Source organism: Hyaena hyaena, unplaced genomic scaffold (genome assembly GCF_003009895.1).
Source record: "Hyaena hyaena isolate Hyena2069 unplaced genomic scaffold, ASM300989v1 scaffold_389, whole genome shotgun sequence".
In the NCBI taxonomy this organism is placed as follows: Eukaryota; Metazoa; Chordata; class Mammalia; order Carnivora; family Hyaenidae; genus Hyaena; species Hyaena hyaena.
Genome location: NW_024081023.1, coordinates 703,256 through 730,192, shown reverse-complemented (window position 1 = coordinate 730,192; position 26,937 = coordinate 703,256). Strand labels below are relative to the sequence as shown.

The 26,937-nt window shown below is 50.0% G+C and overlaps 1 protein-coding gene across 4 annotated transcripts in view; it reads right to left on the bottom strand.

Annotated features, from left to right (window-relative positions):
• The window catches only part of JARID2 (jumonji and AT-rich interaction domain containing 2), a 277,074-nt gene that overhangs the window by 28,611 nt on the left and 221,526 nt on the right, over nucleotides 1-26,937 (bottom strand). For all 4 annotated transcript variants that reach the window (XM_039251495.1, XM_039251497.1, XM_039251496.1 and 1 more), the window contains one exon: nucleotides 4,501-4,736. In XM_039251495.1, coding sequence (XP_039107426.1) covers nucleotides 4,501-4,736 — 236 coding nt within the window. The remainder of the gene's footprint in view (nucleotides 1-4,500; nucleotides 4,737-26,937) is intronic.

The window sequence follows — 26,937 nt, the reverse complement described above, 5'->3', positions numbered from 1 at the left end:
GCCGAAGATGAGCAGAAGCGCACCAGACAGGCAGCGAGTTACAGAGGGGAAGGCCTCCTGGTGCAGCAGACCCCTTCCTGAGAGAAAGGGGGAGACCCAAGTTAACGAGTGCAGCAACCTCCCAACAACCACCACAAAAGACTGGCTTCTGGTAGGAGCCCCCAAACCTTTGACAGCACCTGCTCCCACTACAGGCAGCTTAACGGAGTCCCCAAATCCATGCCACCGTTCCAACTACATGCATGACCCGCTGAGCAGCAGAACCCCTAACCATTCATGGAGGAGGCAATTTTCTGACCTTTTTCTCTGGATGTTCTGGTTTTCTAGAACTTTAAAAAAATCAAAAAACAAAAAAAAAAAAACTACTCCCAATTCATTAATCAGAATTGAAACCCCATCTTTGAATCTTTGAGACCAGCTCATTTTCAGCAACCCCTGCACAGCTTATCGGGAGGACCCAACTTCCAAAGGGAACAACGGAGCCCAGCACACCTTCCCACCAAACGTACCTGCGGGCTGCCTGTAGGAGGCGATCATTTCCTTCACATTGTGGCTCAGCCTCAGCTGGATAAATGAGGACAGTGACCACGTGTGGTGCGGCCCAACAGTCCACACCGTGGCTGACCAACCTCACGGACATCTATGCAAGTGAAGACCTCCTCATGAGGCTCCTGGAAACCAACGTTTCTTTTTTTTTTTTTTAATAATGCTTATTTTTGAGGGAGAGACAGAGCATGAGCAGCGGAGGGGCAGAGACAGAGACCCAAAATCCCAAGCAGGCTCCAGGCTCCGAGCTGTCAGCACAGAGCCGGCTGCCAGGCTCGAACTCACTAACCGGGAGATCACGACCTGAGCTGAAGTCAGACACTTAACAGCTTAACTGAGTGAGCTACCCGGGTGCCCTGAAATCGCTATTTCAAATTGCTCTCTAAATGCATAAGGTCGTTCTGTTTCACTGTCTTACAGGCACCGCAGTCTGCTGCTGCATTTAAACCAAAGTGCCAGGGGAGGAACTGAAGAGAAGACATTCGCTCCTGCGTCCGACACCTGGCACACGTCCAAAGTACCCTGACAACCCCAGGGCAGTCACACGTGCCGACAGACACCGCGCCCAGAGAGGCCTGGCAAGCCCCCCAGCCCGAGAAACAGCCATGGGTGAAGTTACTCCCGGGCTGCAAGTTTGGGTCCTGGGCTCTGAGGAAGTGCAGGGAGTACGTGACACAGTGCGAGGTAAAGGGGAAGGGGCCGTTTCAGTACAAAGGGCGAGTGAGTTAGCAGAGGGTGCCTCCGACTGCAAAGAGGGTCAGCTCCTGTGGGAGCGGCATCCCCTCAACACCGCACCCCCACCGCCCTCTGCTGCCGGACACAATTCACATTCGCTCTCTTCTTTTGGGGTGGATCTAAAGAAATTAATCCTATTTACAATTAAAGACTCACCTGTCCTCTGGCCCTGATTCAGTAAAAGATAAAAAGGTCAGATTCGAGTCATATCCATCAGGCACTTTCAAAGGAATCTACAACTTACCTTCGTTGACCTTATTTTATTTTCTCCGTTTTTTAAATAAGGGGATGTGGCAGCTTCTAATTTGTCCTTGGTTTATCCCAGTATCACGGGGGGGGGGGGGGGGGGGGCGGCCGCAAATGAACAACAGGGCCCAGGAAGGTGGAAGATCTTGAATTTCAGTGAAGGTCATGGTTGGCACCAAACAAGAGCTGGCGAGATGGCGCCCTGGGCCAACCTATCTGGGCTGATTAGACAGGGGAGGCGGGACAGGGGTGGGGGGTGGAGAGCCCTGGGCACTGCCCACCAACATCCCACCTGCAAAGACTGACCTGAACAAAGCCACGAGCCAGGGCCCTGCAGCCGTTGGGTGACAGGAAGCTGCCTGGACCTCCCTCCGCCTCCCAGATGCACGGATGTGAGACGGGCCACCCATGCAGGCCGGGGAAGCAGGGAGCAGGGGTCCTCTCTGCCCCCCGGCTCCTCCCCCAGCTGTGCGAATTCCCAGTGGTCAGCTACAAAGCGAAGTCCCCAGCCGAGGGGCACGAGCTGACAGACGACGAGGAGCTGGGACCACAGGACACCAGCCTCACTTGAGAAGGGGCGAGTGTGTGCACATGTCTGTGTGACCATCAAGTCCTGTTTGTCCCCTTCCAAGCCCTTCGGTTCTGCCCACGGCTGTGAGCTGCCCTTACTCTGGGTCACTCTGGAACGCTTCTTGTTCATAAGCAAAGCACCTGTAGGAGACTCAGCAGAGTGTGTGTCGGCTGCCTGACCCACAAAGGGAGGGGAGAGGATGCGCCACCAACACAGAGGGACGGTGGGGCCTCCTGCTTCTGAACCCCGGGCCCCTGGCGCCATCCCCGCAGGCTAATCCCACGCTCGAGCGCGGCTGCGGCCTCTGCACCTGGGAAGAGGGGCCGATGTTTAAAGTATGCGCCAATGGCTCACTCCATCTCAGCGTAACTCCGCAAGGGATGAAGAAATAGGAATGTGAGGAGCCTGTCTGGAAAAGCCACTGCAGATTCTCACCCTGCTCACCTCACCTGAGGAGCTCAATCGCATGTAAAGCTAAGGTCAAGACTGGGGCGCCTGGGCGGTGCAGCTGGTTAAGCGTCCGACCTCGATTTTGGCTCAGGTCATGATCTCACAGTCGTGAGGCCAACCCCTAAGTCCTCGGGCTCTGTGCTGAGTGTGGAGCCTGCTTAAGGTTCTTTCGTTCTCTCTCTGTCTGTCCCTCCCCTGACTGCATTCACTCTTCTCAGAAATAAACATTAAAAAAAATGTTTTTTAAGTCACAAAGCACCTCTAAAAAAGCAAAAAAGTTAAGGCTAAAACTACTAATGTATGCGTGTACACACACAGACACACACACACACACACACACACACACAGAGTTCTCTCTCTGCCCCCCCGTCACATTCACTCTCAGAAATGTAAAAAAAAAAAAAGTTTAAAAGTCACAAAGTACCTTTCAAAAAACAAAAAAGCTAAGGTTAAAACTACTAATGTATGCGCGCACACACACACTCCTATGCATGCACGCAAATATACATATTCAGAGAAATATTTCTAACATCATCAATAATGAGAAAGGCCAGGGCGCCTGGGTGGCTCAGTTGGTTAAACATCTGACTTCAACTCAGGTTATGATCTCGTGGTTCAGGAGTTCAAGCCCTACATCAGGCTCTGTGCCAGCAGCTCAGAGCCTGCTTCAGATTCTGCCTCTGCCTCTCCCTCTCTCTCTGCCCCTTCCCTCCTCTCTCAAAAATATACACATTAGAGAAAATCTAAAAAAAATTTTTTTTCAATTCAAAAGAATGAGAAAGGACGTGTGTAAAGAACAGCTCCACAGGGACACCTGAGTGGCCCAGTCGCTTAAGCATCTCCAACTCTTCATTTTCAGTTCAGGTCCTGATCTCTCAGTTCCGGAGATCAAAACCCTAAGTCAGGCTCTGCGCTGACTGTGGAGCCAGCTTGGCATTCTCTGTTTCTGTCTCCCCCCGCCCCCCTCCCCCCACGCTCTCTGAGAATAAAAACAGCTCCACAAAGGGAGTGATTTCATCATGTTCCCACCATCTCTTAGGACTTCTAGAACACGGCTGGTCAGGAAATCTCCCTCGTCCGCCCATACCTGGCCCCGACTGTATCCGCTGTGAGGAAGAGGTTAGGTCTGTGTCACAAATGCCCAGTGAGGAGATCTGTGATCCTCATGACTCCCTGACTTTAAAATGCAGTGAGGACAGGAGCAGAGGGGTCAGTGACATGCCACTGGCCCGGGTGACCCTGCACTGTGCGCCTTCCGGGGGTCCTGGGAAATCACCATCCTGGATGGGTCCACTGTCACAACAGTGGCAGCCCCTGAGGCTGTTCTGCAGAGCTTCCCAACGGGATCGGGGTTACCTAACATGGCCCTGGAGGGGGGAGCAAGGTGCCCCCTGTGCTCTGCTCCTCGGGTGTGGGCTGCCCCCCAGCTCACAGGGACTGCTCGGCACACATGTGCCCATACACTTCTTCTGCCCCCAAGTCCTGGCAGAGATGTTGGCTCGTCACGTTAAGAGGAACGGAGGAGGGGACCGGACTGTCCCCTAACGGTGCGAGGCGGTCTGTTTTCAAGGTGCGACTTCTTGGGGCTTAACTCGAGAGAACAGAGCTCGGAGCGCCCCCAGCGCCCAGGACGCGGGAGTGGAAGTGGGCCAGTGAAGGAGGCACGTTCCCTCCGCCCACATCCAACACGTGCCAACACGCAAGATCCTAAAGAGGGAGGCACCAGGGACGGTCACAGGAGAGGCACAGGCCCCCAGCACCTCTGTGCAAAGACCAGGCTTCCCTCCCCATCTCACCTCTGGCCATCACCCCCCCTGCTTCCTGAGCCCTCTCATTATGGATTTCCTGAGGCGACCACTCCCTCATCTCCTCCAGTGACGTCGGGGACACGGGGACGGGGCATCTGGCGGGCGGCGCAGAGCCACCCGTGCGTGAGGCAAGGCCGGGGTTACCTGCTTCCGTAAGTCCTGAGCCGACCGATGCAGAGGGGGGTGGTGGTGGTTAGCAGCGAGCCCCTTGGCCGAGGAACCCGTGGAGGGGGCCGCTGGGGGGGGGGCCGCTGGCGCCTGCTCCCTCCGGCTGTCGGCCCGGTGATCGCTGTGCTTCTCCTTCCCGGGAGTGGCGTCTTTGCTTTTGTGTTTGTGAACAGGTTCTTTCTCCCGTGACGACCTGCTGGAACCATTGAAAACTAGAAAGGAAAGAAGAGACAGTGAGGCCGAGCCGTGGGGTTCCGCTGCCGCCCCCCCGTCCCTGCCCGCAAGCCGGGGACAAGGAGGAGGAAGCCGTCCCGGCCGGCCCTCGCGTCCCTGGCCCCGAGCCCCCTCCCCAGTACGACACACCAGTGGCCCGCCACAGCCTCAACACCGGGGCCAGTCCCAGCCGGGAGACACGACCACCACACAGCATATGCAAAGAAGGATTTGCTTTGGTTGGAAAGATGGAAAAATCCATTTTTAAAAATTCCCTACGAAAACAAAACACCCAGCAGCCCTCAGAACACCTACATCACATGTCAAACAAAAAAAAAAAAAAAAAAAAAAAAAAAAAAAAAAAAAAAAAAAAAAAAAAAAAAAGAAAGGAAGAGAAATGAACACTGAGTCAGCATCCTAAGAACAGAACCGCCTGGTGCATCTGAAGGTTCTATCTTCTCCGGTTTAAAGTTATGGATTCCAGGGGTGCCCGAGGGGCTCGGCCAGTTGGGCGTTCGACTTCGGCTCAGGTCGCGATCTTGCGGTCTGTGGGTTCAAGCCCCGCGTCAGGCTCTGTGCTGACAGCTCGGAGTCTGGAGCCTACTTGGGATTGTGTGTGTGTGTTTCTCTCTCTCTCTCTCAAATAAATAAAGTCCTGCATTCTGAGACTGAAGATCTGCTCGCCATTCCATCGGAGAGCAAAGAAGTGAGAGAGGGCATCAGAGCTCGAGCCAGACCTGTTTCTCTTCCAGAAGCCTTAACAGCAGGAATGGCCAACGCATTTCACGGACCCCACACACCAGGTGAGCCAGCTACAGCAGCGAGCACCTGCACTCACTGCCTTCCCATCCGACGGGACAGGCGGAACATCCTCATGCCCGTTTTACATGCGGGGGCGGGGGGGGTGGTGTCACACTGCCTGTCGCCAGCACAGGCAGGCTCGCCTGCCTGCCAGGCTCACCCCACTCCCCAGGAGTGTGCCAGATGCCACCCACCTGGGGAAACCAGAGAGCAGCAACGCTCAGCTCCTTGATGGCCCACATCAATTCTGTTCTTCTCCTAAGGTCCTTTTTCGATGTTAGAGCTGGGGCTTCTGAGCCCAGGCCCGTGGGTCTGGCCCCCTCTCCACGGAATCAACGAGCTTTTACCACCTGCCTCTGCTACCCTACAGGCCTCCCCTGCGCTCAAGCCACCCAGGCGGTGCTAGCCTATTTCCTTGGGCAAGGAGAAAGGACTCCGAGTGAGCTGCAGCAGAAGAGACGGGGAAGCTACGTCCAGCCCTTGGGGCTGGGGGGGTTGGCAGGGCTTCAAGGTCACCATGCCCACCACCCTGTGCCCACCACGCTCGGGCACCTCCTCTCCAGGCCATGCCCACCCCCCACCAGGCAGACTCCCCGGCTGAACGCCCCCAGGCAGCTGTACATCAAGGCCTCCTGGAAGTGGGAGTCTCTTCCTGCGGATGTGACGTCACACTTGCCTCCACCCACAGCCCCCTCCAAAGGGCTCAGAACCAACCAAGCCTCTCTTTTGAGGACAGCGGCCTCCAAACATGCCCACAGCTCCGTACACCCTCTCCCTCACCTCTGTTGTGTCCTTTCACTTACTTCTACACCACAGAAGTTTTCCTCTAATCGGTCATCTGCTTTTTTTTTTTTTTTTTTAATGTTTATTTATTTTTGAGACAAGAGCGTGAGCAGGGCAGGGTCAGAGAGAGGGAGACACAGAATCTGAAGCAGGCTCCAGGCTCTGAGCTGTCAGCACAGAGCCCGACACAGGGCTTGAACTGTGAACGGCGAGATCATGACCTGAGCTGAAGAGCTCAACAGACTGAGCCACTCGGGTGCCCTGTCATTTGCTCTTTTATCTGTAGTGATGCTAAATCTGCTAGCCTTTTTTTTTCTTAAAGTTTGTCTTCGCTTCTATGTTTAGAAAGCCTGCCCATTATTTTCAAATGCTGAGCTATTCCTCCACTCATCCTAATTCTTTTCTATTTATCTATTATTTACTGAGGGGGGGGGGGAGAGAGAGAGAGAGAGAGAGAGAGAGACTGTACGCGATGAAGAGAGAACCCCAAGCAAGGGGTCAGTGCTGGGCTGGATGTGGGGCTCGAACTCACAAACCCAGAGATCATGACCTGAGCTGAAAAACCAAGAGTCGGACGCTTAACCAACTGAGGCACCAGGCGCCCCCTCCTCCTGATAACTGTGATTACACTGCTTACATGGACTTCTTTCGTCCTCTTGTTACCACCCCCGGATACAGTCTAACAGAGATTCACAAGTCGATGCCTGGACGGGATGTGAACCTTGATCTGGAAAGTTCCTCCCAGCACCAGTGACTCCATGCTCTCAACGCGGCATGCGACTGGCGTTTTGGAAGGTTCCAGCGGGTACTCTCAGTTACAGGGAAAACAGCGAGCTTCAAATGGCTGGCATTTATTCTAAGCACAAGTGACTGCACTCCGTCAGAGCCCATCAATCACACCAGACTGGCAGGATCTGTGCTTACTTTCGAGACAAATTAAAAGCAACATCCGTAAGAGGTCATACCTCAGTTTGATTAAAACCCAAGCGAAGGAACATGAATCTGGGCAATTCTTGACTGTTCACCCATTTTCTACAGCAGTGAACACAACTCCTTTATTGAAACACAGCACAGGAAGTGGTTTTTTTTTTTTTTTTTTTTTTTTTTAAGTCTCAAATATTCCACACCCTTCCATGCTTTGTTACTCAAGAAGTACCGGTTCTGTGAGTACTTCCCTCTGTTTGGGTAAAATGATTTCCTTCTGTGGCTGTGTCCCCTTTCCTGACAGTTTTACAGCAACACCATTCCCAGCATGGCCATCTGCAGCCAGGATAGTTACTGCTCCTCAGTCTCATCTGGAGACTGGGCATAAATGGACGTTCTTCCATGGAGGGAAACCCTGTCACTGCATGTTCAGAAGGACCATCTCAATGTAAGCAATCAGACCAAGGCAAGACCTCCTCTGGCCTCCAGCCCCCCACCCCCACCCCCCTGGTGTGGCATGAAGAAGGGCTTCCATATAGACCACTGTCTGGCCTGAGCAGATCTGTCTTGTGGGGAAAAGACGTGTAGCTGACGTCCGAGCAAGAAGAAATAAATGCTGGAAACACAGCCCACATTTTCTAGTAGCTTCATGAGGGACTCAAGCCCTGGGGGAAGCAGAGACCCTTTCAGGGGATCCCCGAGGTCAAAACGATTTTCTTAACTATGCCAAGATACTATCTGCCTTTCTCACTGTGATGATTTCATTAAGGGAACAAAACAAAGGTGGATTTGGCATCAGGGGAAACGCTAATCAAAACCACCATGAGACGCCAACCATGTCACACCCACCAGGATGGCTAGCCTCAAAACACAGATATTGAAGAGGTCTGGGGGGGAATGCGGAGAAATTCTAACCCTTGTGCCCAGCTGGTGGGGATGCAAAACATGGCAGCCACTTTGGGAAAGAGGCCAGAAGCTCCTCAAAAAGGGAAATAGGGTTTCCATGACTTTTCCACTCCCTGGTATGTACACAAAATTAAAAAAGACAAAAAAATTTAGGTCCCCATTGGGGTGGCTCAGTTGGTTGAGCCGCCGGCTCTTGACTTTGGTTCAGGTCATGACCTCAGGGTCCATGAGTTCGAGACCTGCACCGGGCTCTGCACTAACTGTGCCAGGTCTGCTTGGGATTCTCTCTCTGTTCTTCCCCTACTTGTGCTCTAAGTAAATAAACTTAAAAAAATTTTTTTAGATAGTTCCACATAAAAACTTGCCTACAAATGTCTGAGGCAGAATTAATACTAATAATTAAAAACCGGCGGGGGGGGGGGGGTAATCTCAAAGGTTCACCAATTGTTATGTAGACAAACCAAACGAGGTACCATCCATCCCAAAAAAGGAATCAAGTACTCACACGTGCACCAGTGCAAAGGGATCTTGAAAACACGGTGATAAATTAAAGAAATTAACAATTGGTTGTATACCGTAGGAACCCATTCATACAATGACCAAGAGACCCAAAGGCAGAGAATAGATTAATGAGTGCCAGGGTTGGGGAAGAAGAGTTCCAGAAAATGGGAAGAACTGCTGATGGGAACAAGGTTTCTCAGGGAGCAGACGACAATACCCCACAGTTGACTCTACTGATGGATACGCAACTCTGCATATACTAGTAACGACTGAATCATACACTTTGGGTACATTTTGGGATTTGTGAGTCCTACCTCAATAAAACGATTTTCTTAAGTAGGCTTCACACTCAGGTGGAGCCCGATGCAGGGCCTGGAACTCATGATGAGCTGAGGAGTCGGACGCTTAACCAGCTGAGCCAGCCAGGTGCCCCTAGCAAACTATACCCCCCCCCAACTATTCTATGCTCCCCATTACCATTACTAGCAGTTAACAAGAAAGGAGGAACGACAAGCCAGATTTCATTTCAGGGAGTGACAAAGTACAAATGGTCAGTAGCACTAAATCCAGACCCTTGAGCACACATACTTTGTGTGACAATCTGGGAAGTACAAACCAAGCCCGTCCCCTTCACATCAAAGCAGGTTATTTGCAGGGCAAAGCACCCGTGTGGTGGTGTAAGCTGCAAGCTAGTAGTTTTCATGGAATGCTACTTTTATTTCAAAGAAAGAATGATGGTGCCATCTGTCCACCGTTTTCACCACTGTAGGAAATAATGAATAGATTTTTATTTTTTGTTTTTGTTGTTTTGCTACCAATGATGCAATTCACTATTTGGGGAGTTTCCAAGTCTCTCCACTAAACGACCTCTCTGGTGAGGTCAGAGAAGATGAAGGTGGTTTGATGGTGTTTAATGAACGGTGCTGACAACTGGAAGAGGTAGTTGGTGACCCATTTTTTCAAAAAATTTTTTTAAAAAATTATTTATTTTGAGAGAGCGTGCACCTGAGCATGTACAAGTGGGGGAGGGGCAGAGAGAGAGAGAGAGAGAGAGAGAGAGAGAGAGAGAGAGAGAGACAGAACCTGAAGCAGGCTCCAGGCCCCGAGCTGTCAGCACAGAGCCTGATGCGAGGCTCGAACCCACGAACTGTGAGATCATGACCCAAACCGAATCAAGACTCAAGACATTTAACAACAGAGCCACTCAGTCGCCCTGGCCCATTATTTTCAAATGAGCAATACAACACATAATAAAATTGTGCATGGATAAGAGATCTGCTCAAAGCCAAAGGAAAACCAATGGATTTCAGGGGCACCTGGTTGGCCAAGTCAGAGGAGCAGAAGACTCTTCACCTTGAGGTCATGAATATGAGCCCCACATTGGGTATAGTAAATAAGTTTTACTTAAGTAAAACTTTAAAATAAACTTAATGAGTGTGAAAAGTTCACCTGTACCACTTCAGACTGCTGGTCTAACTGACCTCGAGGAAACTACCAGTGGTGGAGTCTGCGTGTGTGATACCAAAGGATAAAAATCAACTGTAAAGTTCCTCCCTTTTCCAACTATGTTTTTGTCGGAGACTGATTTTCTTCATATACGTCAACCAAAACTTTGTATTGCAAAGGCTGCACACAGAAAGACATTAGAATTTTTTACTGTCTTCAAGTGACTGGGTGGATCAGTCAGGTAAGCGTCCAACTTCGGCTCAGGTCATGATCTGACGGTTCGTGGGCTTGAGCCCTTGGTCGGGCTCTGTGCTGACAGCTCAGAGCATGGAGCCTGCTTCGGATTCTGTGTCTCCCTCTGTCTGCCCCTGTCCCTCTCAAACGCTCTCTCTGTCTCAAAAATAAGTATTAAAAACACCCAGCAGTCTTCTATGCCCAATATATAAAGTTCCCGCAGTCTTAATTTTAATATAATATTTTATATTTACCATACTAAAAACATATCAGCAAATACAATCCTTTTGGGGTTCCTGAGTCAAAAGGGGCCTTAAAATAAAAAACCCTGACATCTCTAGGCTAAAGCATCTCTTCCATGATTAGCTCCATCACGGCCTCCAGAGATGTGATGGGCCCTATACTTATGTCTAGACCTACAAGCCCCCCCCACAAAGCTCAGGCTCTGAGAGGAAGCTGCCTAAATTTGAGTCCATGAAATCACCTGCTAACTCTCTGACCTGGAGCTAGTACCCATCCAGGCCTTAGTTTCCCCACTGACTACCTCACAGGGTTGCTTTGATGAAATCCGCGAGGAACTATTAATCTAGAAAGGGGCTAACGGGCCAGGAGTTGTGAGCACTGGCCAGCTGTTGGCTTGTCCGGGTCACCACACTCCTGACGGCGTCCACACCGGACATGTGGCAGGCCACCAGTGCTCACAGCCTCACACGGCTCCTCTTTCCAAATGAACCACAGGGCAAGGTTGTTGCTAAACTGAGATTTCAAGGAAATTCCCCTAAGAGTGGCACTGTGGTTATTAGCCAGCAAGTGCTTCCTGAAATCCAGGGTGGGCGGGGGGGAACCAGATCCTTCCCTCAGCACTGGCTCTGACAGGGAAGGCACAGCTGTGGCTCTGTTCTGATGCTGAGGACAAGTTCGGCCCCGGCCAGCAAGGAATCCACTCCTGGGGGCGGGGGGAACGGGCGTGGACTGCTAAGGAAGCCAAAGGGTACAGACTGTTTTGATCAGAGCATCGGAAAAAACAAAGTTTTCAGAAATGCGAAAATTAAAAATGGAATAAAATTAATTCTGAGTTGCAAACAAAGAGATCGTTTTCAAACGAGCCCACTTTCTGTAACCATCTTGCTGTTTTTCAGCAGTAGTGTGCCCAAATGGCAAACACGGCCAAAAAGTCAAATCATGTGTTAAATGGGAAGAAAGGGGGGAAGGGGTGGGGGAGGGGGTACAATGGAGCCAGAGACAGGGTATATTTTGTCCTCAACAGCTCATTAATTTTAAGTGTCGTGGGAACCTGCCAGTTTTACCCCTCCAAGTAATTATCTTTTGTCTTAATTTGTAAGATTCTCGAGAAGGGGGAAGGCAAAAAATATTCACTCTCACAGGGAAAGACTAAAACCCTGTGAACCTAAGAGACAGAGCGAGAGGGAGACGCAGATACAGGACTATGCACGGTCTCCCCAATTAAAAGGAATAATTGGACTCGTTTCTTCAAGGAGCGAAAAAAAGCATTTATCACAGGGAACTGTATTAGGAAATTGTATTGTGCTCAGATACAAATAGCTTTACGTTAATGAACAGAGACAAATCTATTGATTTGTATACACACACTCTGAAAGTTAAATGGCCTACTAGACCAGTGTTTTCACACCACAGCAGGCAAAATCTTTACACCCAAAGGCTGATATTTTGATTTAGGGTCACTTTGTGCCCGAGAGAAGAGAAGACATGTTCCCAGTAAGGGACGAAAGAGACAATTGGCCAAGGCAAGTCACGTTAGAAGCATCCTTCTGGCAATCCCGTGGTGGTTGGAGAGACGGAGAGCCAGGCCTTCCAAAGAGAAACTTCTTCGATTTCTAGCTCATCCTTAATGCTGCGCCCCACGTAAGCTCAGTTTGCATTGATTGCAAGGAGGCCGGGGGGTGGGGGGTCCATAAGGCGGTCCATCAAAAGCCCACCATAAGGTCTTTAAAAACCTCACCACACGCACGGCCCCTCGTAGGGATGTACAGAGCTCGGTGTTGATTTTTAGTTCCCAGATCGGCGAACACATCTGTGCCCCAATTCTCTAAACTACGAAGCCAGCTGCCTCCTCTTATCTGCCCTCCAGGAATCGCTGCAGTATTTACAATCAAGGATATAAAACGCTTGGTGTTCTTCGGAGGAAGGAGTTCTGCAGAAAGCAGAAGGCCGACCTGGCTTCCGAGCTCCTGCTGTGATGACACACAAGACCCACATTTGAAAGCAGTGACCCTCGCCCCCCCCCCAATCACAGAGCGGACGAGGCCAGCACATCGGCTCTGCCGGCCTCCGTGCTTTTCCCACACCCGGATGCCCCGTCTTGCTAATTACTGGTGCTACAAAAGGCACCTCACCAGAACACAAGGGCACAATCCTGACTTCTTTTTATGAGGTGACTCGGCGTCTGCGTGAGTTACAAGACACCCTGGGATGACTCAGCGTCGGACCTGAGCTGACAGGGGTCCGAAGCCTTCACCTACTTGAAAGGGAAACATGAACACGAGAGGGAGCTGGGCCGAAACGGCTGGTCTGCTGGCAGAGGTACAGAGAAGGGAAGAACGATCACGAGACCCACAGGCTGGACCAACCCCCGAACTGCAGAAAACAAGACCTGTTCCCTGTCCCACCCCCAAAACGAATCGAAGGGACAGCAAAGAGAATCACTGTAAATAAAGAGGAACGTGCTGCGGAAAGGAAAAGCGGAGCATGCCAAGTTTCTGATCCGGAGCCAGATATTTAAATGGAAGCTTCGTGTCGTTACAAGGCGTCCCGACTTGGGGAAGACAGACTCCATCAATCGGCTGGCATTAAACCCTTGTTACTGTGCAAAAGCTGTGCTTGCTCCCTGGAGCCCGTTCAACTTTGAGTCACTATTGTCTGAAAACAATGGAATGTCTGCCAACCTTGTGCCAACAGTTCAGAAGGATTTTAATGCAGCCTGTGCGAGAGCTGTAACCCCGTTTGCCCTGGGCAGAAACTGCTCGGCTCACGTAGCGGCAGTGCTCACGGGTCCGACTAGGGGAGACAGAGGGGATGCGCTCATGACAGCACAAGTCCCACTCCGATCCCAGGACACAGCTTGCTCGCACCGAGGGCCATCGCCTGGCTGACAACGGGTGAGAGGAAACCATTGGCGGCCTCCATGCACCCCCGCCCTTGAACTTGAGACCAAGCTCTCCTGGTTTAGGCAGTGTGTCTGCAAAACCCCTCTGGAATTTCGACACCCAGAAATCCTACCCCTCTGATTATACAACAGAACAGGAAAGAAACCCCTTAAAGAGGATTTTTAAGGCGCGTTAAATTTTCTACATTAGAACTTCTAGAACTTAAATCACAGACTATTTTTCTACAATCAGAATTTGGTTGCCCACCACCCCAGAATCGAAAAATGTGAATGCCTGATGTGCAATGAGGTCACATGACGGAGCTGAATAGATCTGCCATTTAAACACGTTTCTTGCAGATGATCCTAGTAACTTCTGATACTGAAGTTTAAAAGGGCATATGACCTTTATGAGAATATAAAGGTCAAGGGAACGAAAAGACCATGAATCAGGATGAATGGTTTTTGTCACTGAAAAATGGTTTCCTGGCCCGTTTCGCCCCCAAAGGAGCTGAGGAAAGGAGAGGAGCCTGATGGTGATGGACCCCCCGCCCCACCGCCACTGCCCTGGCTGGTGGCCACATCAGGGGGCTCAGAGCCATCTGCATTCTCCGATGTGCCAGAGCAGGGCATGGGGAGGGACGTCTGGGCAAATGGCCTTTTGGGACGGCAGACAGTAGGCCGAGAGGGACTTGATGCTCTATCACTCTCAAGAAATGAGACAAAGAGCACAGAACTATGGGTTATACTTAGAAGGGATGTGCATTAAGTCTTGAAGAACAAAATGAATACAGTAGTTTGCAGTCTAGAGATTCAAAACCAACCCTATACGGAAGGGTATTCCAGAAGGCCGACAACATCTCAAGTATAGGATAAGGTATCTGGCCCACCTTTCGATCTGAACAAGGAATCGCATTATTCACAGCACATTTGGAGAAGAACACCTTGAAAATGTGCACAAGGGTGCGTGTGGAAGGCAACACGCCCCCTCCCTCCCGGAAAACACGATCAACTATCCAAGTTAGACAACTGGTAATTTTCAAAATAAAAATACCAGTACAGTAAAGCTAAATATAGGAATATTTGCCTTGCAAGAAGTATTGCTATCAAGCAAGGCCCCTCAAATAAATATTGGCAGCTGCTCCTGTACCACGAAACACCTCCACCCAACCCCCAGCCAGGAAACAAAGGACTCGGAAATTCTACATGCACATTTTAGAGGCTCTGGGAGTGGGACATCTTCCCAACTGAACATTCCCCTGAAGACAGGCCCAATGAAATCAGCTGAAATAGCAAATACCAGGCCGTGTGGCAAAGAGCTCAACAACTCCATTTACAACGCATGTGATGCAAACACATCCCGGCCAATTCTGGACCACAGAACGGATTCGAGATTCTGAAAATCTAATGCAGTGTGTTAATTAACTGCGAAGTGCCACAGTTCTTCTGAAGAGGTGTGGGGCGGGACGCCGGTAACAGACAGTGGCCAGCCTCTGCGCTCGGAGGGCCCACCAAGCACCAGGCACTGTGCGGGGTGCTTCTGTCACTCATCCAGATTTCGGTTTACTGTTAATAAGTTGGAATTCACATGATGTGTGATCCGCGCATTTAAAGCACAGAGTGCTGCATATTCACAGCTGTGCAACCCATTACACCATGATGTAAGTTTAAAATGTTTTCATCACCCCCAAATGAAACACCGTGTCTGTCAGCAGCCACTTCCCTTCCTCCCTCCCCCAGCCTCACCCCAATCGAAAAAGCCACATGTCATCGTTAGCTGTTTTATAAACGGAGAAAGTGAGGTTCCAGTAACTGGCCCAATGACAGCTGGTTAGGAAAGCTTCTGAGTCAGAAGATTCTCCCCATCAGCCGTGGTGGAGATCTGGATAAGCTCAGAGCGGCTCCACCACTACCGGGAAGAGGCATCTCCACGGTGAGGTAGGACAGTGGGCCGGGGCCGCGGCTCAGTGTGCACATAGGTCCCTAAGGTCCTGCATGGACCGGCGTAACCCAGGCTTAAAGGAAAGGAGAAGAAAACGGGCATATGCTGATTACGCTCACAGATAAGGCATGCCTGACAAGCCTCTACCACATTGGAAAACGGCCCAACCTGGTAAGGTAAGGTCTGGTACACCATGCGGACAGCACTCAACAGCCACCTCTCAGAGCTCACCGTGTGCCAGGCTTTTGAAACACGCTAACTTTCTGGGATTCTCATCAATTGACAAGGTTGTTCTGGGCTCAGGAGCTTTTCAATCACGTGTATGGTAGTAATGATGAACCAATATAACACTTTCAGCAGGCAGATACCCACACACGTGCACTTGTTTAGTTATCCTAGAAATCTTCGAAAAAAATCACTCCTCTTCTTTAACTGTGACCTTTAGGAGAATTTCCTCATCTTCGCTGAAGATAAGGAAAAGGGGTACCTGGGTGGCTCAGTCAGTCAGACATTCAACTCTTGATTTCTGCTCAGGTCATGATCTTAAGGTTCATGGGATCAAGCCCCACTTTTGGCTCCGTGTTCAAAGTGTGGGGCCTGCTTGGGATTTGCTCTCTTTGCTGCTACCTCTACTCATGATCGCTCGCTATCAAAATAAACATTTAAAAGTGAAAAATAAAATAGATAGAAGGGGAAAAAAACCCAAAGGTTGCAAGCCATAAATGACCACTAGAGGTCAAGCATCCCGAAATGCAGAGGTGGAGGATGGGAAGAAATAAAAACTTCTGACTCAACACTGCACGGACTACTGCTCCTTAAAAACACGCTCCTACCAAAAGCTATGTAGAACTTACCAAACTCAACATCTGAAAAACAAATAATCCAGTAGTGAAGAAATGAGCAGAAGACATGAACAGACACTTCTCCAAAGAGGACATCCAGATGGCCAACAGGCACATGAAAAGATGCTCAGTGTCGCTCATCATCAGGGAAATACAAATCAAAGCCACACGGAGATACCACCTCACGCTGTCAGAGTGGCTAAAACGAGCAACTTGGGAAACAGATGCTGGCGAGGATGTGGAGAAAGGGGCACCCTCCTACACTGTTGATGCGAATGCAAACTGGCACAGCCCCTCTGGAAAACACTGTGGAGGTTCCTCAAAAAATTAACAGTAGAACTCCCCCACAACCCAGCAATAGCACTGCTAGGAATTTATCCAAAGGATTCAGGAATGCTGATGCATAGGGGCACATGTACCCCAATGTTCATAGCAGCGCTCTCAACAGCAGCACTGGAAACATGGAAACGTGGAAAGCGCCCAAACATCCATCAACTGGTGAATGGATCAAGAAGATGTAGTTTATATATACACAATGGAATACTACTTGGCAACGAGAAAGAAAGAAATCTGGCCATTTGTGGCAACGTGGATGGAACTGGAGGGTATTATGCTAAGTGACATAAGTCAGTCAAAGTCAGATATCATATGTGGAAACTGAGAAAGCACACAGAAAAGCATGGGAGAAGGGAGGGGAAAAAACAGTTTCAAACAGAGGGAGGGAGGGAAACCCATAAGAGACTCTTAAGTACAGAGAACAAACAGGGTTGATGGAGGGGAGAGGGGGGGAAATGGGTGATGGGCATTGAGGAGGGCACTTGTTGGGATGAGCACTGGGTGTTGTATGTAACCGATGAATCACGGGAATCTATCCACAAAACCAATAGCACATAGTATATACACTGTATGTTAGCTAACTTGACTATAAATGATATTAAACACACACAAAACAGAAAAACAAAACAAAACAAAACAAAACCACGGTCCTAGGGGCGCCTGGGTGGCTCAGTCGGTTAAGCGTCTGACTTCAGCTCAGGTCATGATCTTGCAGATTCATGAGTTCGAGGCCCGCGTCGGGCTCTGTGCTGACAGCTCAGAGCCTGGAGCCTGCTTCGGATTCTGTGTCTCCCTCTCTTTCTGCCCCTCCCCTGTGCACACTCTGTCTCTCACTCTTTCAAAAATAAAACATTTTTAAAAAGTAAAAAAATAATAAAACCATGCTCCTAGCACCGCAGACCAACTTTTAGGAAAATTCATAATGGGGGGGGGGGGGGGGGGGGGGCGCGGCGGCGGGGACTGGAGCTGCCCAAGGTGAAGAAAAGGTGAAGAGGACGCCCCGCCAAGACAGAAGCCATCTGTCGGCTGGAGAGCGTGTCCTTGCTGCACGCGGCCATGAGGAGACCCCGGCCCTGCTCATGCCCCCTACCCAGCACAGAGAGGAAGGAATGCACCTCCTCCGAGGCAGAAACGTGGTAAATTCATCCAAAGGACTGTTTTTTGGCTCTGGCACAACGTGCCCCCGGTGTGAATCCAAAAGCAATTAAATCATTCCAGCTGGGAGTCCAATGACATGTTGTTTAAAAAGTCTTCTGGGCAACGTCCCTCTTCAGAAAGAGAGGGGCACAAAGGGGGACAAGGCTCCAAACCCCTTTGTCCTCTGTCTCATAGGGGCAAGAAAGCAGGTGAAAAGTTCACCGTCCGCGGCTGCCGTGAGCGGTCGCCTTCCCCGAGGTCCCCTTTGCAAAGAAGGAACGCCTCACCACGGCGACAACACAGAGGAAAGCCAAGGCCAAGGTCATTCCAAACGGATATATTCATGCCTCCAGTCTACCACGCTTAGCCCACTGGGGAAAAAAAATAACCAGTGAGGAGCACTTTTCACAAACTAAGCCATTTCAAGTATCAACTCGTAACATAAATATCCCCAGAGCAGTGTTTTGATGGTGGGGTTTTGTTTCCAAATCGGGATTACCTAAGGGCTCTACTGTTGGGATCATCTGAGGTTCTGTATATGTAAGAGTATTCTGGAAAGTCTGAAGAGCTGGTGAACGAGAAGCTGCCGAAGGCGTTGTTATTGTAACCCCTGAGTGGTGACCCAGGGCTGACGATGCGCGTGATGCTGCCCGTGTCATTTCAGATTATGTATTTTAATAAACAAATGCATTTCCATGAGGCTGCTCGGCAGATCAGAAAGGAGCACGTTACACTCCGGGGTCACGTCTGCCTGGGGACAGCAGGCTCTCGCAGGAGACTGCTGGGGTCTGGGCTCTGCGCCCACAGAGGACGAGCACAGCCCAATCGGACACTGATGGCAAGGTCACGGCCAAGTCGTGGGTGCATGTACTCTCCCCTCGGCACCGCCTTCCGGGGGATGTCCATGCCCCGGGCCACACGCGTGCTCCCTACATCACCCTGGACACTTCACGGAGCCGGGGGACAGAGGGGTCCAGGCTTTGGGGAGAAATAAGGTAAACCAGGACATCATCGGCAGCCTGGCTTCTGGTTTCATCAAACTAACACAGCCCAAGAAACCTCTCCTCCTGGTCACGTGGCCCAATGAACAATTTTTGGCCAAAGCTACTCCAAAAAAATCAAGTGTTAACGTTCTCCATCTTGTTTTCCGTGCACAGACTTCCCCACGTTTCAGGGGCGGGGATCCTCCTACGGGAGATGCTGTTGGACTTCCAGACTTACCGCAACATCTCCAGGACACACAGTAGGGACACACACCACGGGGACAAAAGAGACCCATTGTCACGGAGAAGCATGAAAAAGTAGCTCACTCTCCACTTTCTCGTGTGAAAATAATCAACAATTCTGAGAACCTTCAACCACAGAGGACTGTGCCCTCATCCAGGCCAGCTTTTTAGGGAAGGATCTGTTACCCGGCCAAACAGGTGCTCTTGGGAAAGTCCTTCCCCATAAATGCACAGCAGCGCCCACTACCCATTATAAAAGATCCCAATGGGAGCTATTCCTACACACGAGACACATGCATTAATTTCTCTTTAGGCTGGCACATAAGTGAATGAATAAGTGAGCGCTCATCTACTCTGTCCTCACTGCATGGAAGAGGATATTAATCAGAGAAGTTAAATGCCTCACCTAGAAACATCCAGCTAATATAGAGCTTTAATTTTTTTTTATAATTTATTTTTGAGCCACAGACAGAGACCAAGCCAGGGAGAAGCAGAGAAGGAGGGACACAGAATCTGAAGCAGTCTCCAGGCTCTGAGCTAGCTGTCAGCACAGAGCCCGACGCGGGGCTCAAACCCACGAACCGTGAGATCATGACCTGAGCCGAAGTCAGATGCTTAATTGACTGAGCCCCCCAGGCGCCCCTAATATGGAGCTTAAAATAGGCAGGACACAAAGCTGCTGATGACTTTTCGAGGATGATAAAGACCTTTGTAGGAACCGAACAGACAAAAAAGGACAAACATACTGGGCACCTGGGTATTATAGAATTTTAATTACCAGAAATGCTCGGGTAAGCTGTACAAAGTTGAATATTCCACTTTCAAAGACTACTACATTTTACTTGTAGCACCTATGGGTGGCAAGCTTCTAGCATCAAGGAGTCCTTCCTCTACTGTGGAAAATAGTGACCACCAGATGATCTCACATTCCCCTGCCAGGAACTTCCTCCCAATCATCGCTAGGACTTGCTTTATTTCATAAACTGCTGGCTGGCAGTGGTTTGTTTCCTGATCATCTGCCTCCTTTACAGAAGAGAGCGACCAGAACACACAGAGTGAGGCAGCTCACCTAACCGGGAACGACAGAGCCCCCACATTCCTCGGAAACAACCGATCTTCTCCAAAGAGTACATCTCCTTTTTTTCTTTTTACATGGTCGACCCTTTTGACTTCTCTTTTTCAAACAAACCCATTCATCTTTCTCTGAGTCTCCTGAAATTGAAGGAGCACTGTGAACCGCATGTACATTTCTGAGCTGACTTCAACTCCCTCCCTCCAATGGTCTTGCAGAGAAGCACCACCATCCTCGTAGGTAATTATCCAGCTGCCAAGGACATAAAAGCCATGCAGGCAATCGCACAAGTGGGGACCCAAGCTGTACAGCCCAGGCAGGGGCTGGTGGTGCCAGTTTTCCTGACACTGCCTACCAGACGGGAGTGGAACATCCACCATCACAGTGCAAGCTGCCTACCACGAACACTGATGCTCACCCCTCACCCCTACACAGAATCCTGTATGGGGCCAGAGGCATTTCGGAAACCTCGACTCTGCTGCAACCTGCCACCTGGAGTGATGGGTGCAAAAACATCAGGTTTTCCACTTCCCCACCGGCCTGGGCCACTTCACAATGACTGTTGTAGAGCAGATGGAATCAAGAGATCACATAGGTGCACACGTTCTAAAAACTCTAGTATTCCTAGGGCGCCTGGGTGGCTCAGTCAGTTAAGTGTCTGACTCTTGAACTCTGACTGGGTCGTGGTCTCATGGTTTGTGGGATCGAGCCCAGTTCATGGTCTCAAGCCCCATGTCAGGAGCCTTCTTGGGTTTCTGTCCCTCCCTCTCTCTGCCCCTCCCCAGCTGGCAGTCTCTCTCAAAAAATAATAAATTTAAAAACATTTTTTTTAGTGTTTAGAAAGACAGAGTGCAGCTGGGAAAGGGGCAGAGAGAGAGAGGGAAACACAGAATCTGAAGCAGGTTCCAGGCTCTGAGCTGTCAGCACAGAGCCTGACACAGGGCTCGAACCCACGAATGGGGAGATCATGACCTGAGCTGGTTGGACACTTGACTGAGCCACCCAGGTGCCACCTCCCCCACCCCCAATAATAAACTTTTAACAAGATTAAAGAAAAAAAGAAGAACCTCTCGAATTCTTACTGTCATGTGTGGTAAACAGCCCTCAACTCACCCTCACACAGAAAAGCAGGTACGGGAGACCACCTACCAAAAACCAAGGAGAGAAATCACCCTCCAACTACGAACGTGTCCGCACAGGCAGTAAACAGAGGGCCTACGGACTATTTGCTTCCTCTCCGCCTTCCAGACCAAGAGCCTGAGGCTAAGAAATACTGAGCCGCATGCTCAAGGGAGGCATGGGCACGTTGGCTGGGTGGGGGAGAGTCTGGAGCCTGAGCTTGGAGCACTGCTATTCTCTGCTCCCTGCATGCAACCTGGGCATCCCGATGAAAGTCTAAGGCTGATGGCCCTCGGCTGTCAGGCCACAGGGTCTCAAGAGTGGGAACGTCCGCTAGTTCACGGGCAGCTCTCCCCCAAGGAATGCGTCCCACAGAGCATGGCAGCGTCTGAAGACGCACCTGTACCCGATCTTCACGGCCACTCAGCCATCTCTGTGTGTCAACAACCTATCCGATGTGACCTTTCCGTTTCGTCCCGAGGACACCTCCATTACAACCTCAGGATCCCCTACAGTAGGCTAGTGCAGAAGTCTCGTAGAGGGTTCTTTGTTCCTGCCTCTAAGCTGTGCACAATCCATCTTTCAAAATGCAATCCTGGTTCACCTTTCCAGAATACAAGCATGATCACGGAACATGCTTGCCAAGGAAAGTCCTTCACTTCAGGAAGGCAGGGAAAGCGGCAGGGAGAGAAAGGGCCCCATGATCTCTCCGTGAGCATGCTCCCTGACACGGAAACTCGGGTTCTCCTTCTCCCCAAAACGTTTGGTACTCAGATGCCTGAAAAGCGAGAACAAGTTCACAAACCTTTTCAAACACACAAGAACTTACAGAAACATCATTTTTAACGGGGTCCAAACACACACTCAAGGACCTTGGCTGCTTGTACCCAACGTGGCCCCTTCTTATGGAAGACGTTGGCAACTGGGTGTGAGGGAGGCTGATCAGTCACAGGACAGGTGGCATGGGACAACAGCGGGACACACCGGAAGTGACAGGAAGCGGCAAACACAAAGCGACACAAAGGGAGGAGGGGATGCCTGAACCAGACATTAAGCCTGTGTGATTGGAAAACACATGGACAGAGCAGAGCGTGAAGGTCTTCGGCTGTTTCTGACGGGATTCTCCAGGAGTTTCCCAGACCATCAGCTCCTTGAGGGAAAGATCTCTGTTCCTCGTTCATCTGGGTCACCTTCCAAAGCACTAAAATTAGCACGTTTCTCATGTGCACATCAATTACACTTATTTTATGTAGGACACAAAAGTTAACTCCAAAAAACTCCCTACGTGCTTAATAGGGCAAGATCCTGCCCTCAAGAAGGCTAGGACTGTGTTTTAGTCCTTTTCCCAGCGAAATGATGGCCAGACCTCCCTTCCAAATCCTCCACAAATACAACATTTTCAGGAAGAAGCAAACACAATAGCTTTTCCCAACACTCACAGGCGTTAACATCCGCCAAAATCTCACAAACTAATTTTGCAGGAGATACTAGAGTGGAGCTGATCGGGTCCTTCCGTGTAATTGATTTGTTGGGTAGTCCGAACACCTCATAGGAGAATAACTTTACTGGCAACCACGTTCGTTTAGAATGTAAAAGAACACTGGGGCGCCTGGGTGGCTCAGTCAGGTAAGCATCTGACTTCGGCTCAGGTCATGATCTCATGGTTAGTGAGTTCAAGCCCTGCATCAAGCTCTGTGCTGACAGCTCAGAGCCTAGAGGCTGCTTTGGATTCTGTATCTCCCCTTCTCTCTGCCCCTCTTTCCCATCAAAAATAAACATTAAAAAAATATTTTTTATTTAAAAAGAAAATGTAAAAGGACGTAGAAGGAATGTCTCCATGCTCACAGCAACAACATTACACACTCAGACACAATACAAATCCATACTTTTCTACAGGGCTAATGAACTGAATTCCAGAGGTTAAGTGCCCATGGGAGACGGGGGGCTGGTACAGGAATGAGCACACCCCACAGACAGAACAAGGTCAGGGCTTCAGATGACAATATGGTACCACAGGAAGGAGGACTGGCATCTGGCAGGCTCTTGCAAATCTCTCCCCATCACCCCTCTGCCACATTTAGGTGGGTTCTGGAGCTCTACTGAAGTGAACCTTTGCAACTGTAACCAACCCCTTACCTGCTCAAAGGCAGACATAATCAGGGGCGCCCGGGGGGCTCAGGAGATTAAGCATCTGACTTCTGGTTTTAGCTCCGGTCATGAACTCACGGTCTGTGAGTTCGAGCCCCACACCGACCTCCATGCTGACAGCACAGAGCCTGCTTTGGATTCTCTCTCTTTGCCCCTCCGCCACTCATGTTCTCCCTCTTTCACAAAAATAAACTTAAAAAAAAAAAAAGGACAATCTAAAAAGATAGAGAGAGGGCTGGAGGTTGGGGGTTGGGTTCATCACAGATGAACTCAATCCAACTAAAGCTAGAAGCCAATTGCTTCAGGAGAAATCAGAGCGGTGGTCCTTTGTCTTAACAGCCCCAAACGAAAACAGAAAAACAACAGATCAAAGACACTCCATTCCTTGGAAGATAAATATATACACTGTACATGATAGCACCCTCTACACACAATACCTGAATTACAACTTTAAGAAGAGAGATGTACCCAATACCCACTGTGAAGAAAACAGTCGTTAGAAGTAAACACACAGGAACGAGCACTATTAGAATAAGCACAGATAGGAAATACAGGGCCTTGCACCCTTGGTTTCTAGAAGTCGCATCAAGGAAAGCACAGAAAGCATTTGCAAGTGCGGGCAGATTCAGAGCTCCGGCGTGGCCAGGCTGGCCTGGGCTCTCTCCTTGATCCCGCTTCTCGTCTGCTCTCTGTCCAGGTAAGCCAGCACAGGCAGGGAGGAAGAGAAGAAAGTGTGCAAGAGTGCACGGGCAGAAGACACAGTGAGAGGGGCATCGGGGTTCTCAGCTCAGGCACCCCACACTGCCATCCAACGACACACTGTCCCCCAGCCCGCTACCCAGGAAGGGACGGAAAATTCATCACTATACAAAATGAACCCCAGAGCATTTCAACAAGCAGATCCCCCAAGTGAACATTTAAAAACTTTTTAGTTGCCACGAAATCATTTTCACTCATATGGTAACTACTTAAAGTGGTAAGATCTGACATTTAAAAAAAATTAGAGAAGTCTACCTGTGTGCGGGCACAGGCCCAGGCAAAGACGGGTAGCTACAGATCTATTTTCCTGGACTCCGCATCACAATGACCTTGGTCAAGGCAAAACCTCTTCCCTCAGGTAAGTCAGCCAACTCCCTCACCCCACCCCGTCCTGAGACTTTGTAATGTGCCACCAGATACCCACTGCCCCTTCATGTCCCCTCTCTGCAGCTCATGTGAAAAAAATAATTCAAGAGAGTATGCCCCCTGCAGGTGAATGATGGTAACTTGGACACTGGAAGGTGAGTCAATGGGAAGACTGTCCAGTGAACAGCAAGTCCAAATAAGCTGAAAAGGAGAAGTTAGGGACTCAACCTGGGTGGATTAACTCAACAGACCCATGTGATCTGACTGAGACAGCATGATTTATAAGAAATATATACTTTGTCATGAAGATCTGTATTTGGTCCCTACTCATGATTCCTGGCTCCCAGCTTCCCAAACCCCAGCATTTCCTAGGCGTTGAGGGATACAGATGTCTAGTGAGGGAAACTCTGGAAAGTTCCTAAGGACAGTGGGTGGGTGCCAGGGGAACCAACCATGTGAGCAGTGGACTGGAACCTTCAGTCTGACTCCCCTGACCTTGAGGAAGGTGACAGAGAGGTTGAATCAGCCAATGACCAATGACTTGGTCAATCCTAACTATGAAATGATGTCTCCATAAAAACCCAAAACGACAAAATTCTAAAGGCTTCTGGGCTGGAGGACCTAAGACGATGCTTGGACAGGGTGTGGAAGTTCCGTGCCCTCTCCCTATACCCACCCCCCCATCTTTCTCCATCTGGCCGGTGATTGGTAGCCTTTATCAAACTGCTGAAGGCTTACTGTCTCCCTGAGTTCTGTAAACCACTCTAATAAATTAGTCAAACCTGAGGGGGATTTCATTCGAACCTCCAATGTAGAGCTGGTGCCCAAGGAATAGCGGAGGGTGGGGGGAGGGCTTGCGGGTGGCATCTGAGGTGGGGGATAAGGGGCAGCCTTATAGGACAGAGCCCTTAACCTGTGGAGTCACATGCAATCTCTAGGTAGGTAGTGTCAGAATGGAGTTTAATTCGCAGAACCCCACACGGGACTGAAAACTGCTGGGTGTTGGGGGGGAGGGTGGGGGGAGCTACTTACCTACCACATTGGAACCGGGTCCAGAAACCCTAAAACACTGATGAATTCACCCAGCCAACACAGTGGGACAATGAAAAACAGTACCAAGGGATAATTCAGCTACTATCCTGAGGAAATCAATTTCTATCATCTGAACACAGAGAGCAACCAATAGGAGTCTAATTTCTTGTTTTGCTTGTTTTTTATTTACTCCCGACTCATATTAAACCCAAAGTAAAACTAGAAAGTATCTTCCCAAGAATTCAAACAAAATGCACATCCCCACAAGGCTCCTTTCCTGCTTCATTCTACCTCAGAAAGCTCACCCCTTCTGACTGCATCGGCCAGCAGCTCCGGGACAATAAATTCCCAGTCTGTTCTCTGGAGTTCTGTCTTCCACCATCGCTGCAAACTCGGCAGATAATAAAGTTCTTAACTACCCCCCAAGCCCCCTCCTTTCCTAATTCCTCTTCTATTACCTCCAGGCAGCAGTGAAAAGCTGCTCCCCTTTACTTCCAGAGGCCCTCGCACTCACGCGAGCCATCGTATGTTCCTGAACCCAGCCCCCAATGCTTATTCTTGGCTGAGTTCCTTGGATCTCTTCTGTCTTATTTCCACATCGAAAATTCTCCACCGTTCCCATTCTCCACACAGAAACAGTTCCTTCTGCCCAGTAGGGCACATCATCAGCTCCATCTGGTTACGCCCAGTCACCCTGAACACCCCCCCATACTCAGGTGGGACAGCCGTCCCACCACCAGGCAACGCACCCCAGTTCATGACTGTCCACGTCAAGTTCACATCTATACTTACACCTGCATTCCAACTTCTCTACGTAGCCCTCTTCCAACTATCAAGACTTCCTTTTTTTTTTTTTTTTTTAATGTTTTACTTATTTCTGAGAGAGAGAAAGAGAGACAGCATGAGCAGGGGAGGGTCAGAGAGAGAGGGAGGCACAGAATCTAAAGCAGGCTCCAGGCTCTGAGTTGTCAGCACAGAGCCCGATGGGGGTCTCGAACCCACAAACCGGGAGATCATGACCCGAGCCGAAGTCAGACGCTTAACCGACTGAGCCACCCAGGCACCCCATGACTTCCTGAGAACCACAGCTGCAGGTGGAAACCTTCTTCCTAGAAGGTCCGAATTAAGCCTCCATTTTGTATTCTGCACCGAGGTTATTAACCCCATCTCCCCGACTAAACTGTTAAGCTCTTAAAAAGCAGGTCTCATCCTTTCCTAGGTCTGCACGCCTCCTGCACACGGTCCCCGCAAGAGGCAGGACACACGGTCGTTATATTGACATGGCAAAAATGTCACAAAGCCAGATACATTCCCGTGATGTCTAGCCTGTGCCTGACCCGAGCCTCTATTTCCCTCTAGGTCCAGAAAAACGAGTGGTAGCTCAAGGCACAGAGCATGGAGGGGAAATGGGAGACCTCTTCCTTTGCCTTAATTGCCTGTTGACAGCGCTGGTCTGCTGCCACTCCCAGGCGGGGGCTGTGGCTCCCTCAAGTCCTGCAGGA